Source organism: Cetorhinus maximus, chromosome 20 (genome assembly GCF_964194155.1).
Source record: "Cetorhinus maximus chromosome 20, sCetMax3.hap1.1, whole genome shotgun sequence".
Classification (NCBI taxonomy): domain Eukaryota; kingdom Metazoa; phylum Chordata; class Chondrichthyes; order Lamniformes; family Cetorhinidae; genus Cetorhinus; species Cetorhinus maximus.
In genome coordinates, this window is record NC_135898.1 from 56129270 (window position 1) to 56143209 (window position 13940).

The following is a 13940-nucleotide window of genomic DNA, read 5'->3' on the forward strand; positions in this document are numbered from 1 at the left end:
ACATATCCAATTCTTTTGATAGAAGCAAAGAGATAATAGACTTTTGATTTCCATTTTAAAAGCAATCACAATTCATAGTAATGCTTAAATTGAGTTTTTTGAGAAACCAAAACCTTTTATCCAAAACTAGGCAAATTTTGAATGGCCAAGTAAAGGGACAATCATCTTACTGTGCACTTTTTGATGGGGCGATGCAAAATTTAAGTGTTTACTATAACATAAAACTGTTTTTTTAAAAATCAGATAGATTCATATCTCAGTCAAAATCATTCCTCGACAACAATCAATTAAAAACACTTTGCATTATAGTACCATTGAGGGGGTTTAAAATCTCAACTAATAATATTCACTCGGCAATTGACTGTAATGAAATATAAGTTATGTACTAATGTAAGATAAACTTTTTAACTCAAATTCTTTTTCCATGTTTACTGATGTGAATTATTCAACATACAGTTGGTAAAGATACAGTATTTTTAAAATAAAAACTAAAACTGAAACAGTAACCCCGTGTTGTCTTTTCCAGATTTTCTCTACGTTTAAGATTTGAAACCATTGCCTAGATTACTAGTGAATCATTATAACCCTTGCTAGATTATGCACTAGCCAAGTAGGCAGAAAAAATGCTAGAGAAGAGAATGAAACTTACAAACAGCTCAAGAGCGCAGCCTATCTGTGTTTTCCCATCTGTGTCATTTTAAATTCAAACTAACAGAAACGATCCATTTCTGAGCATTTTGATCCAACATGAATATCTATTATATATTCTGAATACTTGTCATTTCTATAATTTATCTCCATAATGTATGATTATTAATCCATCTAATAAATAAAACAACCAACTTTTCAATTGGACTTTGAGTTGAACAACATTCTCCATTTGCACAATTTTCTTGGTGACAATGCCTTATCAGAGCTTCACTTCTTAACAAATCTGTTAGCTCTTCAAAGTTCCATAAAGGAAATGTTCTGGGGTTCCACTTCTCCCCTTTGTCTCCCATTTCCATAAGAAGGCTTTATTAAACAAAATTAAGACTGTACTTAGAGTGTCACACAATGGTCACCACATCTGCTGTTTTCCTACCAGTTCTAAGCAAAGAGAATTATTTTTAGCATTCTGTAAAATTCACAAAACAAAATGCCATTAAAAACGTGATAATAAATAATCTATCACCATCATTTTAAAAGAAAAAAATATATACAGCAACTAAACTGCATTTTATGTAATGCAGCTCACTTTCAGGATATCAAAAAAAACTTTAATATTGAATTTTTCTCTGAAGTGTAATCATTAGGAATAATTAATCCCCTGAAGTTCTAGATTATCTCTTGTCTATTAGATGTACTAGTTATAAATAGCATTACTTTTTATTTACTATATGGATTCACAATGTGCAAAAGTGTACAACATCTGCAAATACCCAGCTCTCAATGGTCAAATTGGAACTGGAATGAAATCCTGTGGGAGGCAATAGTAAACAGAGTTCTAATACATAAATATTACTAAGTGACCCAGATTATTTCGCAACAAATGCTACATTGCAATGTATTAAGTTTGAACATATATTAAAATCTAAAACATTGTGTGACAATAAAGCAAAATACAACTGCAAAAATTCCATCGAAATGAATCTATTTGTAAAATTTTGCTGGACCAATTAATGTTGAGCTGAATAATACCGATGCATGCTTTCAAATTTAGGCTTGCTTTAGGGTGGGCATTCAACACATTTGTAATGATTGTTCAAATCACATAGACAAACCGTACATGGGAAAGTTTTCAGGCACCAATTAAGTCATTATTTTAAAAAAAGACAATATGAAGCAGATCCAGCATAAGATATATTGCCAAGGCGTGTTGATATTTGTCAAGGTGGTACTGCGTTTAAAATTCAATTAACCCTTCTGACATGGATTAATACAAAACTTGCACCCAGCATTTTTAAGGTTAATTTTTTTGGTAATTTTGTAGTATTAGAATGCAAGTAAAAATGCATCAAGTTCATTGGTTTCAATTGTGCATAGTGTACACATTGGTAAGAAATAAAGTAAAATACCTTATTTACTATAATCTGAGTATTTAAAATAAGCATATTCTATAACCTGCTATTTGCCAACTTATTCTTCACCTAGCGTTTTTTGCAATTTTTTTTTGTAGCTCCTTGCTAAAATGTTTCCAAAATTTTAGTGTATTGATTGCTATCCTCAAGTTACACTTCAAGTTAAAAAGGGGAAAACAAAATTGCAAGAGCAAATAGTGTATATTGTATGCATGTGGAGAAAATATTAATCTTCAAGTCAAATTTACATTTACTGTTTACTTGCAATGCAAATATGTTTTACAATTCTTTGGTAATTAAAGGCATAAACTTGGAATGACAGTACACTGACAAAAAAGCAACACATTCTTTCACGTTGAGGTTTGCAAGTGTGCAAGTTTTCAACCTGTAAACCTACTGTATTATTTTAAAATTGCAGAACATTTTGAAGATATCATAATATGTTGAGCCATTTAGTGATCTTTTCAAACATATTAATATAAATGATTTCTCTGCAAAGGTATTCAAAAATTTGTAGGTTAAAAATTGAAACATTGAGAAATAAATTTTGGGTTTTTTTAAAGAAAAGAACTTTTAAATAATTTTCTTTCTTGGCTTGAAATGGTGCTCAGCTGTCACAAGGCTTGGCGACATCTGTTTTTCCTAATTACCAATAGCCTCTTCTTTTTGAGGGGTTTTTCAAAGAAAACCAAACACAAACTATTGAATTCTCTTAAAGCCCTGTGCTCTTTTAGTCTTCTGCTGCCCATATCATGGTGAAGATCACTGCATGTTGAGCTGGTCATTGTGCAGATTGTGTGCTTTGTTTGGGGTATAAATTGGGGTTTGGGCCTTAGCTACCGTAGTTCAAGCGTAAAAATACTTTGCCCATCACACCGTATACTGTTGCCAGCGACCCTCTAAATCCTTGAACCAACTGTGTCCTTTAGTGTCACAACAGATAATGCTGATTTATTACAATGTGAGAGTTTCTACTGATTAAAATAAGCCATAAGCACGTGGTACTGGAATTAACACATTTAGAAGTCTGTTTCCCACATCCTATTTTGCGCTAGTGCGGCTGATCCCTGCAATTCTACGCGGGTGCAATTTTAATGACTGCTACGTTTTTGATGTTTCGATGAAAAACGCTGCTAGGTGTTTGTGGCAGCACTAGATACCGAGCCTGAATTGCTCTGATTGGAACGCTGTGACACTAGCTCTGTTTACGATATCATCGGTGTCATTTTCCTTTTAACGATAAGACACTTCCCTGACAAGGCTCGATTAGGGAAAAAATTATTATTACATTCACTTTTTTCAGACAGGGTAGTGAGATAAACAGGAGAGAGCCTTAGGGAGGGAGAAAGGTAAAGATATGAGAAAAGCAAATAAAAAAATTCTTCGCTTCCATCGAACTATTTAATTAATAGAAAAATATTTGGAATATTGTACTATTAGTTTATCACTGATTTGCTTTGTTCGTTACCATGCTTTCACTGCTCCTAAATTCCAGACTTTATAAATGTTGTATTTTTGACTTTTTTAGTTTTTTATAATGATGAGGTTTTTTTTGCACTGTCCATATTTCACATACACAGTAAGATGAAATGTTACTTGTCACACAAAAAGAAATACCAGACAGAAGACTGGAACAATCAGTACAGATTTTGCTTAAATTTAAAGATGCTTCAGTAACTAACCAGACATAGGACTTTCTTTAAATACTCCAGCTTCTGTGGAGAAATTGTACAGTGAGCTAATCCACTGGATGTACCCTTTAAAAAGTAAATCTTAATGTACATTGTCATACTTGGTGTTTTCTGCATGGGGTTCTAAATTCACAACAAAATAATTAAAAATTTTTGTAACTTTGAAGAACTCTAAGCAAGTAAACAATACCATGGCTTTTCTGAATTCTTGCAGAAGTATGTTGCCCCAGAAAGCGTTGCATTAAAAAGAGAGCAAACACAAAGTTAATCTCACAACACTCTAACTGTAGGTTATTGTTAGCAATGCAAGATTAGAAATAATAAAGGGTGTTAATTTTTTATGTTAGGTTTTTGTCTATCCAAGGTAATTATTAGAAGAACAACCAGATCAGATTCTCCAGTTTTGCTTCTGTTGACTGAAACATCAATACTGAAGTTACCAGAGGCTAGGGAGAGATCAGAGTGTGATGGTTACAGGAGTACTTGAATACCCATCGTCTGGCACAGCAAGATCTCAAAGTCTCCAATAGGCTTCAAAGAGACCCGATTATTTTTTTTCCGAGACCCTCTGCTTTCCAGTGAAGCTGTAACCATGATTTTTTTCCACCTAATACCACAGAAAAAAAATCAAAACAGGCTAAACAAATTGATGTACTCTTTAATATAGTCAGTGCATCATCATAGGATCTTGTGTCTCGCTTGCTGACAACTTGAGCTCTGTGTACCATACATCTATCACTTTGTTGGCAACTTCAATGCTTCAGGAGAAAAAAAGCCTCTCAATTGAGTTATTGGCACCTTTGATTGACATAGCCTAATCAGCTTATCTGCACATTAATAAAGCTGATGGCCTGCAGAGTTGGTCTTGTACCCAGCCTCAATGAACTTCCAGAAGCGAAAGCCTCTAGGGCCAGCCTAATAGCACCAGAAGCCATTTACTGCTGAATGCTTCCAGAAAGAGCCGAGCAGCAGTGAAATGGCTTAAATGTAAAAACCATTCCGTTTGTTTTGAGAGATTTTTATTTCCTGCAATAAAATGTTTTTCCTACTCAGATCATGACCTTTTAATGTTAAGTGTCCCTAAAATATTTCACATAATGCCGCATTTAATTGTTCAGCCTTAAATACGAACATTAATTCCATGAACACTATTTTCAGTCACCTGCAATGGCACTAGTAATAAATAATATACCATATTATATGTGTAGAAATATTAACTATTGCATGATGTTCTGATGACATTACACAACTGGAACAGATCCTGATAGAGGTGGCAGAGAAAGGTCGCTTTTTACATTTATACAGGATTCTTGTTTTTATATTTAAAAAAGAAAATTCAGCTTCTTCAAAAAACCCCCATAAAGAATGAATAAGCTAAATTTGTTGCGCAACTAAATTTATTTTACTTACGACAGCGAGCTCAATTTACTTAAAAATTTAGCGCTCAAAATATGGACGACTTGTAAATTAACTCCGTCGTACAGTTCAACTATATTTGTTGTACAGACAAAAGCAATCATTTCACATTCTTAAGGGATCAATATTTCTCACCTGTGAAAAATCAAAATGACACACCAAATATCAAACAAAGAGATGTAACCAAGATGTTGTGGTTTGTGATGTAACAGAATTGTATTTTTTAAACTGTTATCCAAATTTTACAAATATTCAAATGTCATTAGACTAGACATTGTAGTGTTTAATTCTTAAGAAAGACTACAATTCTGATTAACACAGTATTACAATTTTGCTCTAGTTATTCTGCCATATTCTTTTTTTCCAGCTTCTCTGCCATGGACCATTTCCGAAATAAATAAGTGGGCAAATGCCACACTCAGGCCTCTTTTGCACAAGACACTAGTTACCCTGGAGAACCTGCCCCCTCATTGTAGTCAGATCCCTGTGGGAAACTAACCTTTGCTCAATGATGAAACAATTTCTCATTCTCTATAGCATATGCTATCTAATTTCCAACCATAAAAAATGGTCCAACTGCATCAGTCTATCATGCTGCATACCTTCAAGCTGTTTTCTTATGCAATCACCTATGGCATTTGTGAAACTTCAAACCTCAATGACTGAAGAGAAATACTGACAAAAAATAGCAGTCATCAACTAGCATGCAACTTATACTTGCTTAAGCAATGGATGCTGCACACAGCCTGAAATAGATAGAAATTGTATTCATTTTACCAAGAATGAAGAGGTTAGTGGAGAAATACATGGCTGTAATTGAATCTCAGGATTCTGAGATGATCAGAACCCCTAGATTCAATCGCTGTCTTTTATCAGGCCATCAGCCATCTATTAGCCTATATACAGAAGTCTCACATCTCTCCAAAACAGGGTAATGATTTCTCAGTATAACTAACCCCTTATTATCCAAGGTCTGGTATAATGAATGCTTGCTGAACACCGTCTTTTAGTCACATAACACAGCCACGCAGAACATGCAGTGAACATAGAGACAACTGCTGGCAACAGCAACCGAATATGCAAGATTCAGGAAGAAAATTCCAAAAGAAAAGCTCCAAGACGACAAAATAAAAACTTGTGCGTTTTTATGCGTGGGAGGTGTTGAAAGCTTTTATAAATCAAACTGTAAAAATAGCCTTTTTATTGATCAGAAATTACTTATTCTCCAAATAAAATATTTAAAAGAGCTATTTTGGCTTAATAATGAGTTTGATAAACTAAAAATTATCAGTGTGTTTTCCTTGTGAAGAAAAGTTGGTGTTCGATCACTTTTTTCCTTGCCAAAGTTTTGCCCTCATCTCTTGCAGATGCCAACTGTTTGCTGGGTAGCACCTCCACACACATCACCCAATAGTTTGTTGAATGCCCAAACAGCCATTAATCGAATGTAAGCCTTGATGGTGTGTGCCAACCTGCTACTCCACCAAATTAAATGTGGAATCTTTCTGGTCTGTACATCTCAGTTACTTAGGTATAAAATATGCTGTACCCTCAAAACAGGAAGAAAAGAATAGCTGGCATTTCAAACACTATGGAGTTGTATATTTAAAAAACACTTAGTTATTGATAGATCGCTCTGCTTCTATACCACTCTTGTTTAGTTTAATCCAGCATATGAAAAATCATTCTGCCTGTTCTTAATTTATTTTAACTGTACTGGCAACAGACATTCTCTTGTTCAACACCTGTAGCTTGCCATTATTTGGAATGGCCTCCAAAAGCTCCATGCATTTTTCTGTTTTTGTCTGCAGTCAGTCTGCCTCTTACCCATTCTGACATCTACAAACAGTGACATTCTGTTTCTCTGCTCATAGTTAAGCTGTCTCTCAGTACACCATATTGAAAGCTTCTTTTGCCTCTGCCTTCCTTTTGATACAAGATTCTCCCATCCTCAGCTTTCTTCACCATTCGCTTATTCTGCCCACCTGTGCTCATACCATTTGCGCTGTCTCTTGTCTGTCTCCTTTTCTTACCACTCTTAGTATCATCTGTTAGGTCCTGTTCCTTTTGCCTATCTCTCCTTAAGACTTCACATCTGAACCTCTTTTTCTGCTGAGGTCTGATTTTGAGTGCTACAAGACTGCTCTGGCTGACCTCAAGCTTGAATTACATCATTTCTTAGCTTCCTTTCAAAGACAAAACATTACAGATGAATATAAAACCATTTTATTTCTGAGAATTTCAACCTTAATACCATGGATTCAGGATGCTGAGTAGTAAATGCCTATACAAAAATAAGTCACCTTTTAAAGCCAGAATATTAAATGCAAAAAGCCTCAAATTGCCATCCAAAACCACTGAGTGATTTATTTTTGCGTTAACCAGTTTTTTGATTGATTATTATTATTATACATGTACACACACTTTAAAAGCCAATTCAAGTTTTCTTCTTTACAAAAAGAATTAGGTGCAAGATTATGAATGTAGTAATTCCTTACAAAGTACATATTTCAAATATATATTTGTGCAGGAACAGAGTATAAGGTCTTGTTTCTACAAGTACTTTGATTATGTAAGTAATTATATTCTAACTGAATAATATTCAGATACAAATATAGAACCCTCAAGAATTGTTTTAGTAGACATCATGCCTTCAAGTTTGAGAGGAGCACAAAATAAAACATTCAATCACCTTTCCATATGTAAACTACATCTATAGCTGCAGTCTTTTCCTCTCTTTGAAGTGCACCAGAAATGTCATGTGTCGTGAACACAACTGTGCATAAGCCAGATAATTTGCTCACTCTTAAAATCCTTACCAGTTTCAACGGTTAGTTGGTATCCAGCCTCCAGTCTCCGTGTTGACCTTTCCAACCGCTCTGTATTATCCAACAGGCATGCTCTCTGAAACAAAATTGTAGATGATTATACACACACTTAAGTACTAGGCATAATTATATCTAATTTAATAGTAAAGGAACTGCATAGGAAAAAAAAAAACAAGCTAAATTTTGGATTCAGAAAGTGTAATAATTTGTATGAAGAGCTAAGTTCAGCTCAAAAGGAGAAATAAAATCTACTTTTTAAAACAGTTCAAACAATTTCATGTCTTCAAGGACCTACTGATATTTTTAATAGTTGCCAAGTCAGTACTTATTTGCTGACTCTATGACTCTATTTTTAGTAGCTGAAGGTGAAGTACATGTTATAGCACAAAGTATTTGCAGTACAAAAGCATTTTGCTTTACTTCGGAATTTAATCAAGGCTAAATTCTCAATACCATGCATCCATAAAGAGCTCTGGAAATAATATTTGTGATAGCATTGAAACGCATTAAAAGTAAAAACAACCTAGCTTTGTGTCCAGTGAAACTATTTGAAGTTGTGTTAGAATAAACCAGTGAAGGCAAAATAGTCCCAATTAAATGTTAATTCTTTGTTACTAGTCCGAAATCAGCAATTTCTTTATACTGGACTAAATGAACTAGGATTCTTTTAGAATTTATATAAATAACCACTTGAAATACCATCATGAAAACTAATTTAACTACAATGAATCTAGAACAATGTGAAAGTGTAACATGACACCATCTGAACCATTATTGTACATGCATGTGCATATGGTTCAAAACAATTTGAAATTCTAATATGCACTGTTACTGAATAAATAGTACATTTTGGCACCCACAAATCAGCTTCAATAATTGTTCATGAATTTTTGTTTCGAAAACAGAAGTTCATCTCTATGAGTTTTTACTTATAAGACACAAACTGTTAAAAATGCTGATTGCACATTTTCTGTGGAGAAAAAACTAGCTTAAGAGTTAGATTTGCTTCATACTATTGATTATTAGAAATGTATCACAGCTTGTGAACAATCGGATAGTAGTCTTGATCTTTAATAGTTTTTACTTGTTTTTTTCTAACATGTCTTATTATGGGTTCCTACAGAATTTCACTTGGGATTTTATGCTCATTACAGCAAAATATGGAGTGCTTTGTGAATGCCAGGAGTCTTATTTAAACTGATGCTCCATTGAATAATTAGGATCCAATAGTGTGCCACACAAGTTGAAATAAATAGCTGTATAATAAGATAAGTAGAATTTTAGATAAGCACAGCTACAGCACAATTATCATATCTTATATACAAAATATCTGTAACATTTTATTGTCATTGTTACTGTCATCATTAAGATTTACTGGCTTTTTAAGGCCATTCTAAAAATGAAGAAGCCTTTAATCAGTGGACATATCCCTTGACTTTAGTGCATCGTGATAGAATTTGAATATTGGAATTGAAGCTTATTTCCACAAGAAAAACAGAAAAATGTCAAATGAAGCTCAGAAAAATGTATTTTGGTAATGCTATTCAGAATAAATCTGTATCTGTAGATTATAGCAGTGTGACTACATCACCTTTAAAATGACTAGACATAATATACATAGCTTTAAATAACCAAATCTTGAATTTAAGTGAATCAGTACAGAAGGTTATTGAAGCATTAAAGTAAAGCTTTTTTGTTCTTTTCACATACTCCAATTGAAAGGAAAAAGTTCTATCCTTGCAGTAATCTTAAATGTGTAAAGTTTATTAATTATAAAGAAAGGTTTTTTAAAGAAGAATTCCTACTACACGAAAAAGGAGGAAAAAAGATTTTCACATATAGGATAGGATCCCACTTGCAATGTTGTTTCCTACCACTTTACGCCCATCAACTCTTTTCTTTGGAGAATTTTAATCCTACTTTCTTTCACGGGAAAAAAAGGCTAGACCCTGGTTTGTTACAAGTTCTATTCATGCTGTCAAAAGGCATACAAACTAATCACATGGAAAAAACAAGAGGGGCTACCACATTTCAAGACCATTTTTGAGTTTGACAGTCAGAAAGCTTCTCCAAGAACTTTCTTCGCTGACAGATGTCACTTAAAATTGGAGAAATACTTTCTAATAAAAATGGTGCCATATGAACAATCTGAATCATGTCCATAGAAGTGAGTTGCCTTGCTCTAATGAGCCCCTATGGATCTCCCTGATGCAGCTGTATTGACATGCTCACTTAAGCTAATACACCTAGACCAAGATGCCTTGGTGCCTTGAGCACTGACAGTCTGGGATACTGACAGTGTATCTTGCTTCAATCTTCAAAGGAGAAGTGATTAGAATGTTATCATTACCATTCGAAACGTGATTTTCCTATTCCCTCCTGGCAGAGGTGACATATCTGTGAGATGTGGCCAGCAGATCGCAGCAGCTAAAGCCACTTCAAAGCTTCCCTTGAAATTTTTTTCGAAATCATTAGAACAATGTGTTCAGATCAACGCAGATAGGACCTGATGTGAAGGTCAGACACATTGCAATAACAATCTATACTAATTAATCTAGCTCTTCAAATAGTGAGTATACTTGTTTTGGATAAATTATACTGATTTCCCTACATAATATAAAAACAAAATGTAAAGAAACTCTGTATGGTTTGCAACATGGTTCTCAAAAAAATTAACAGTTGACAGAAAACACCAATATTTTCCAAACACAGATACCTAACAACAAACAAGGATACACTCACCTCTTCACGCAATTTTATCAACTGTGAACGCACAGAAAGATGAAAAGGAAAGAAATGGCAGGGATGAAACATCTGTCATACAGTTGGGTATAACATTAACTATGACAATTTATCTGTTTACATACTTAGTATTAAGAAATCATAGAAGAGCTTCTTTAAAGAACCTAAAAAGCCTCACGCAAAGAGAATTTTCAAAATCACATTTTGAAAGAACAAAGATTAGTTCTTCCTTTGTCAACACAGACGGTTACAATCATTTCTCTCTTGTTTAGTACGTGAGAGATATGTTTGCCGCAATCTTCAAAGAGAGAACGAGGGGCTTCATAGCGATGATTTTAAAGAGGTAAAGAGAGTGTGGAGCATTATTTCAAGGTACTGATGCGCAGAACCCATTGTAATCATCTATTTAACAGCTGTAATTAAAGACAAATCTTAACAGCAGCTAGAGTGAAAACAAACATGCACATATAGAATGGAGCTAACTGTACCAAATTGCGAAGAGGTATGCGTTTTAATTCTTTGAATCCATGAGGTAAAAAGGTTACTTTTAAAATTCTCAAGCACAGCGCAAAATTCCAAGGGGGCAGAGGAGAATACAGTAAGTAAAAGAGACAAAGGGAACAAGAAAGAAAAGTACTTTATCTTGAGATATTTTAGTATTTCTACAAGGTAGTTTACCAAGTTATTCACAACATAAAACAAAGCAAATACTATTCGATGGTATGATTGTCAAAATGTCTTGCGATTTGCAAGACAACCAAAGTCTTTTTTAAGTCACCACCTCAAAATGACCAGAATGCTCAATGGGTCAGAGCGCAAAACTAAGCAGAAGAGACGACCACATCTCTGGTCATAACCATAAGTACTACGAAGCATGGCGCAGCTGTTTTATAATAGAATCCAAACAAAATGCGCTCTATCTTGTTTGTGCTGCCTGACTGATTTTAAAGCTTCTCCATGGATTTGAAGATGGTGTTTCGACGGACTTCAGGTTTTGTTTTGTGCCGTGTTGAGGTACGTATTAATTCATATTAACAAAAAAAGTATTAAACCAGACAAGACCACGGTATACTGGAAGCGCTATACAGTCTGAAATTTTACGATTACATTTTGCATTTTCTTCATTATCATCATTAAGAATGGGGTACTGCCATTTCAGTTATGATAATCACAGGATTTTCAAACAAAGATTTTCAATATGGTATTCGATACGAGTGGTAATCTGTTCTTTGTAACCTGAAAAATCTGGTACGCGCTGGTTTGAACCGGCAGAATCTCTAGTGGCCAGACTGCTGCTGTGACTGAAATCGAAACTGCGCCGCAGTATGTGAAGACCACGTGATGCACAAAACTACAGAATTATGAAAAGCGATAACGCCAATTCCTTCTCTGCCCGCATACAGATAACGAATAAATGCTGAACTCTATTAAATGTCCTTTACACATTATCGCTAGGTGAACACACAATTTTCAGAACTTATAAAGGTTCACCATTCATTTCGTTATAAATCCATGCCATGCAACTAACAGATTTGTTGCTCATAATGATCTGCTCTGCCAAGGCTATATGAGATGATACTGACCTCCTTTAGATCTTCGGGAATTAAATTGACCGGCATCAACCCCTGCGCTAAAACTGCAGTATGGTGTATTTCTTGCACAGTAAGCCCCCATAGCATTATCGCTAGAGCTCACTACTTCACAGGTTCCTGCCATATTACTTGCATTAATAAAATAAATAAACTTATAAGCAAAGTTTGACATCTTGCAGATTTTGTTCTAAGCTATAATTTGTTCGTGAAATAAAAAAGTGCCTGTCAGATAATATTTGGAAGGTCTACACGTTTTCTCTGTACTGTGATTAAAACTTAAACGGTTTAAAATTGGAGGTTTGTTGTTGCTTAGCTTTACATTAAACAACGTATTTCCACTTGAGTTGATGTTAATGCTGTTAGTGAGCAGCTTGAGAAGATGTACTATTCGCTGACCTTCATCACCCTCAAGCCACCCACAAGGGTATGCTGATTAGTGGCCCTACCTGGTTCTCGGAGGTATTCCCATCATCCCCTAGGAGCTCATTTCGAAGGTTTACCTCATCACTGTAGGCGATCCGTGACCTTTTCTGGAAACGAAAGGAAAAAGAGCAAAATTTGTGTTAGAAAGTAGGCTTACGAATTACTATAAACATAGTCTTCCTATAACAGCAGAGCCCCCTAATGGACCATCAACACAAAACCGATCCACTTTAGCAGCTTACCACTTGCAGGAAAATGGTCCTGCATAGATGGATTGGTGAGTAAAGAGACAAAGCACTTACCCAGAATTTAGGATTCAACCCAAAATCACTTGAAAAAGTTGGTTCAATTCTTTTGATTTCCCCCCATACAACTTTTTTTATGGAAAGAAAGGGGGTGAGAGGAGGGAGATAAAAACATTAAGGGCTTATCTGCTCAACTTCTTAAAATCAGTTCACACAGATGACTTATTTTGAGAGAAAGCAATTTATTCTTCTTGAAAGCTATTCAGGATTTCTAGTATTTACTTTTCAAAGTGGACTGTTGGTTAAAGAATAGGATCTCTTTTTGCAAATAATAGAAGTTAATCAAGCTGTCACCTTTTTAAACAGCAAACGTAAAGGGACTTATTTGTTGCAAACTTTATAAAACTTTCTTCAACAAAACTACATTTGAAACATGGTTAAAAAATAATTTCAGTTTGGCCAAAGACACAACAAAATTTAAAATGAATTGTTAGTTATCCCAGCATGTTAGTCACTCAGAATAATAATTAACAATGCACAAATTTTGAAGAATTAACACAAAACAGTTAAACATAATTAGTCCATCTGCTTTTAATTACTTGCTCTGCTTTTTCTCCTATGGAAAATCAAAACAGGAAAATGATCAAAAGGCAGATGCATTAAAGCGAAAAATATATTGTGGTCCAGAAAAGTTCCTGTATTAAATGGGTTAACTGATCACAATAAAGTCTAATATTTAAGTAAGAAAACTATGAAAATATATGTAGTTATTAAACATTAAAAGGTTTCCAACAGAAAACACAAATCAATTTATGTTGCTGGAAGCACAAGTTCAGTGGAATAAAATGGCTAAAGATAAACCCTACAATCCAGTATATAAAATTGTAACCAAGACATCACAATTATTTCTTATTCCTTAATAAAATTGGATATAATGCATAAA

At 34.4% G+C, this 13940-nt stretch overlaps 1 protein-coding gene across 5 annotated transcripts in view; it reads right to left on the reverse strand.

Moving 5' to 3' along the window:
- vti1a (vesicle transport through interaction with t-SNAREs 1A) overlaps window positions 1-13940 on the reverse strand; it is a 370006-nt gene that overhangs the window by 246713 nt on the left and 109353 nt on the right. For 3 of the 5 annotated variants that reach the window (XR_013579742.1, XM_078564757.1, XM_078564760.1), the window contains exons 4-6: window positions 12776-12859; window positions 10738-10758; window positions 7987-8071 (exon numbers count right to left, since the gene is read on the reverse strand). Coding sequence is in view for 4 of the 5 variants with exons in the window: in XM_078564757.1 (XP_078420883.1) it covers window positions 7987-8071; window positions 10738-10758; window positions 12776-12859 (190 nt within the window). In the remaining variant the exon portion in view is untranslated. The remainder of the gene's footprint in view (window positions 1-7986; window positions 8072-10737; window positions 10759-12775; window positions 12860-13940) is intronic. The other 2 variants (XM_078564759.1, XM_078564761.1) reach the window with 1 other exon arrangement.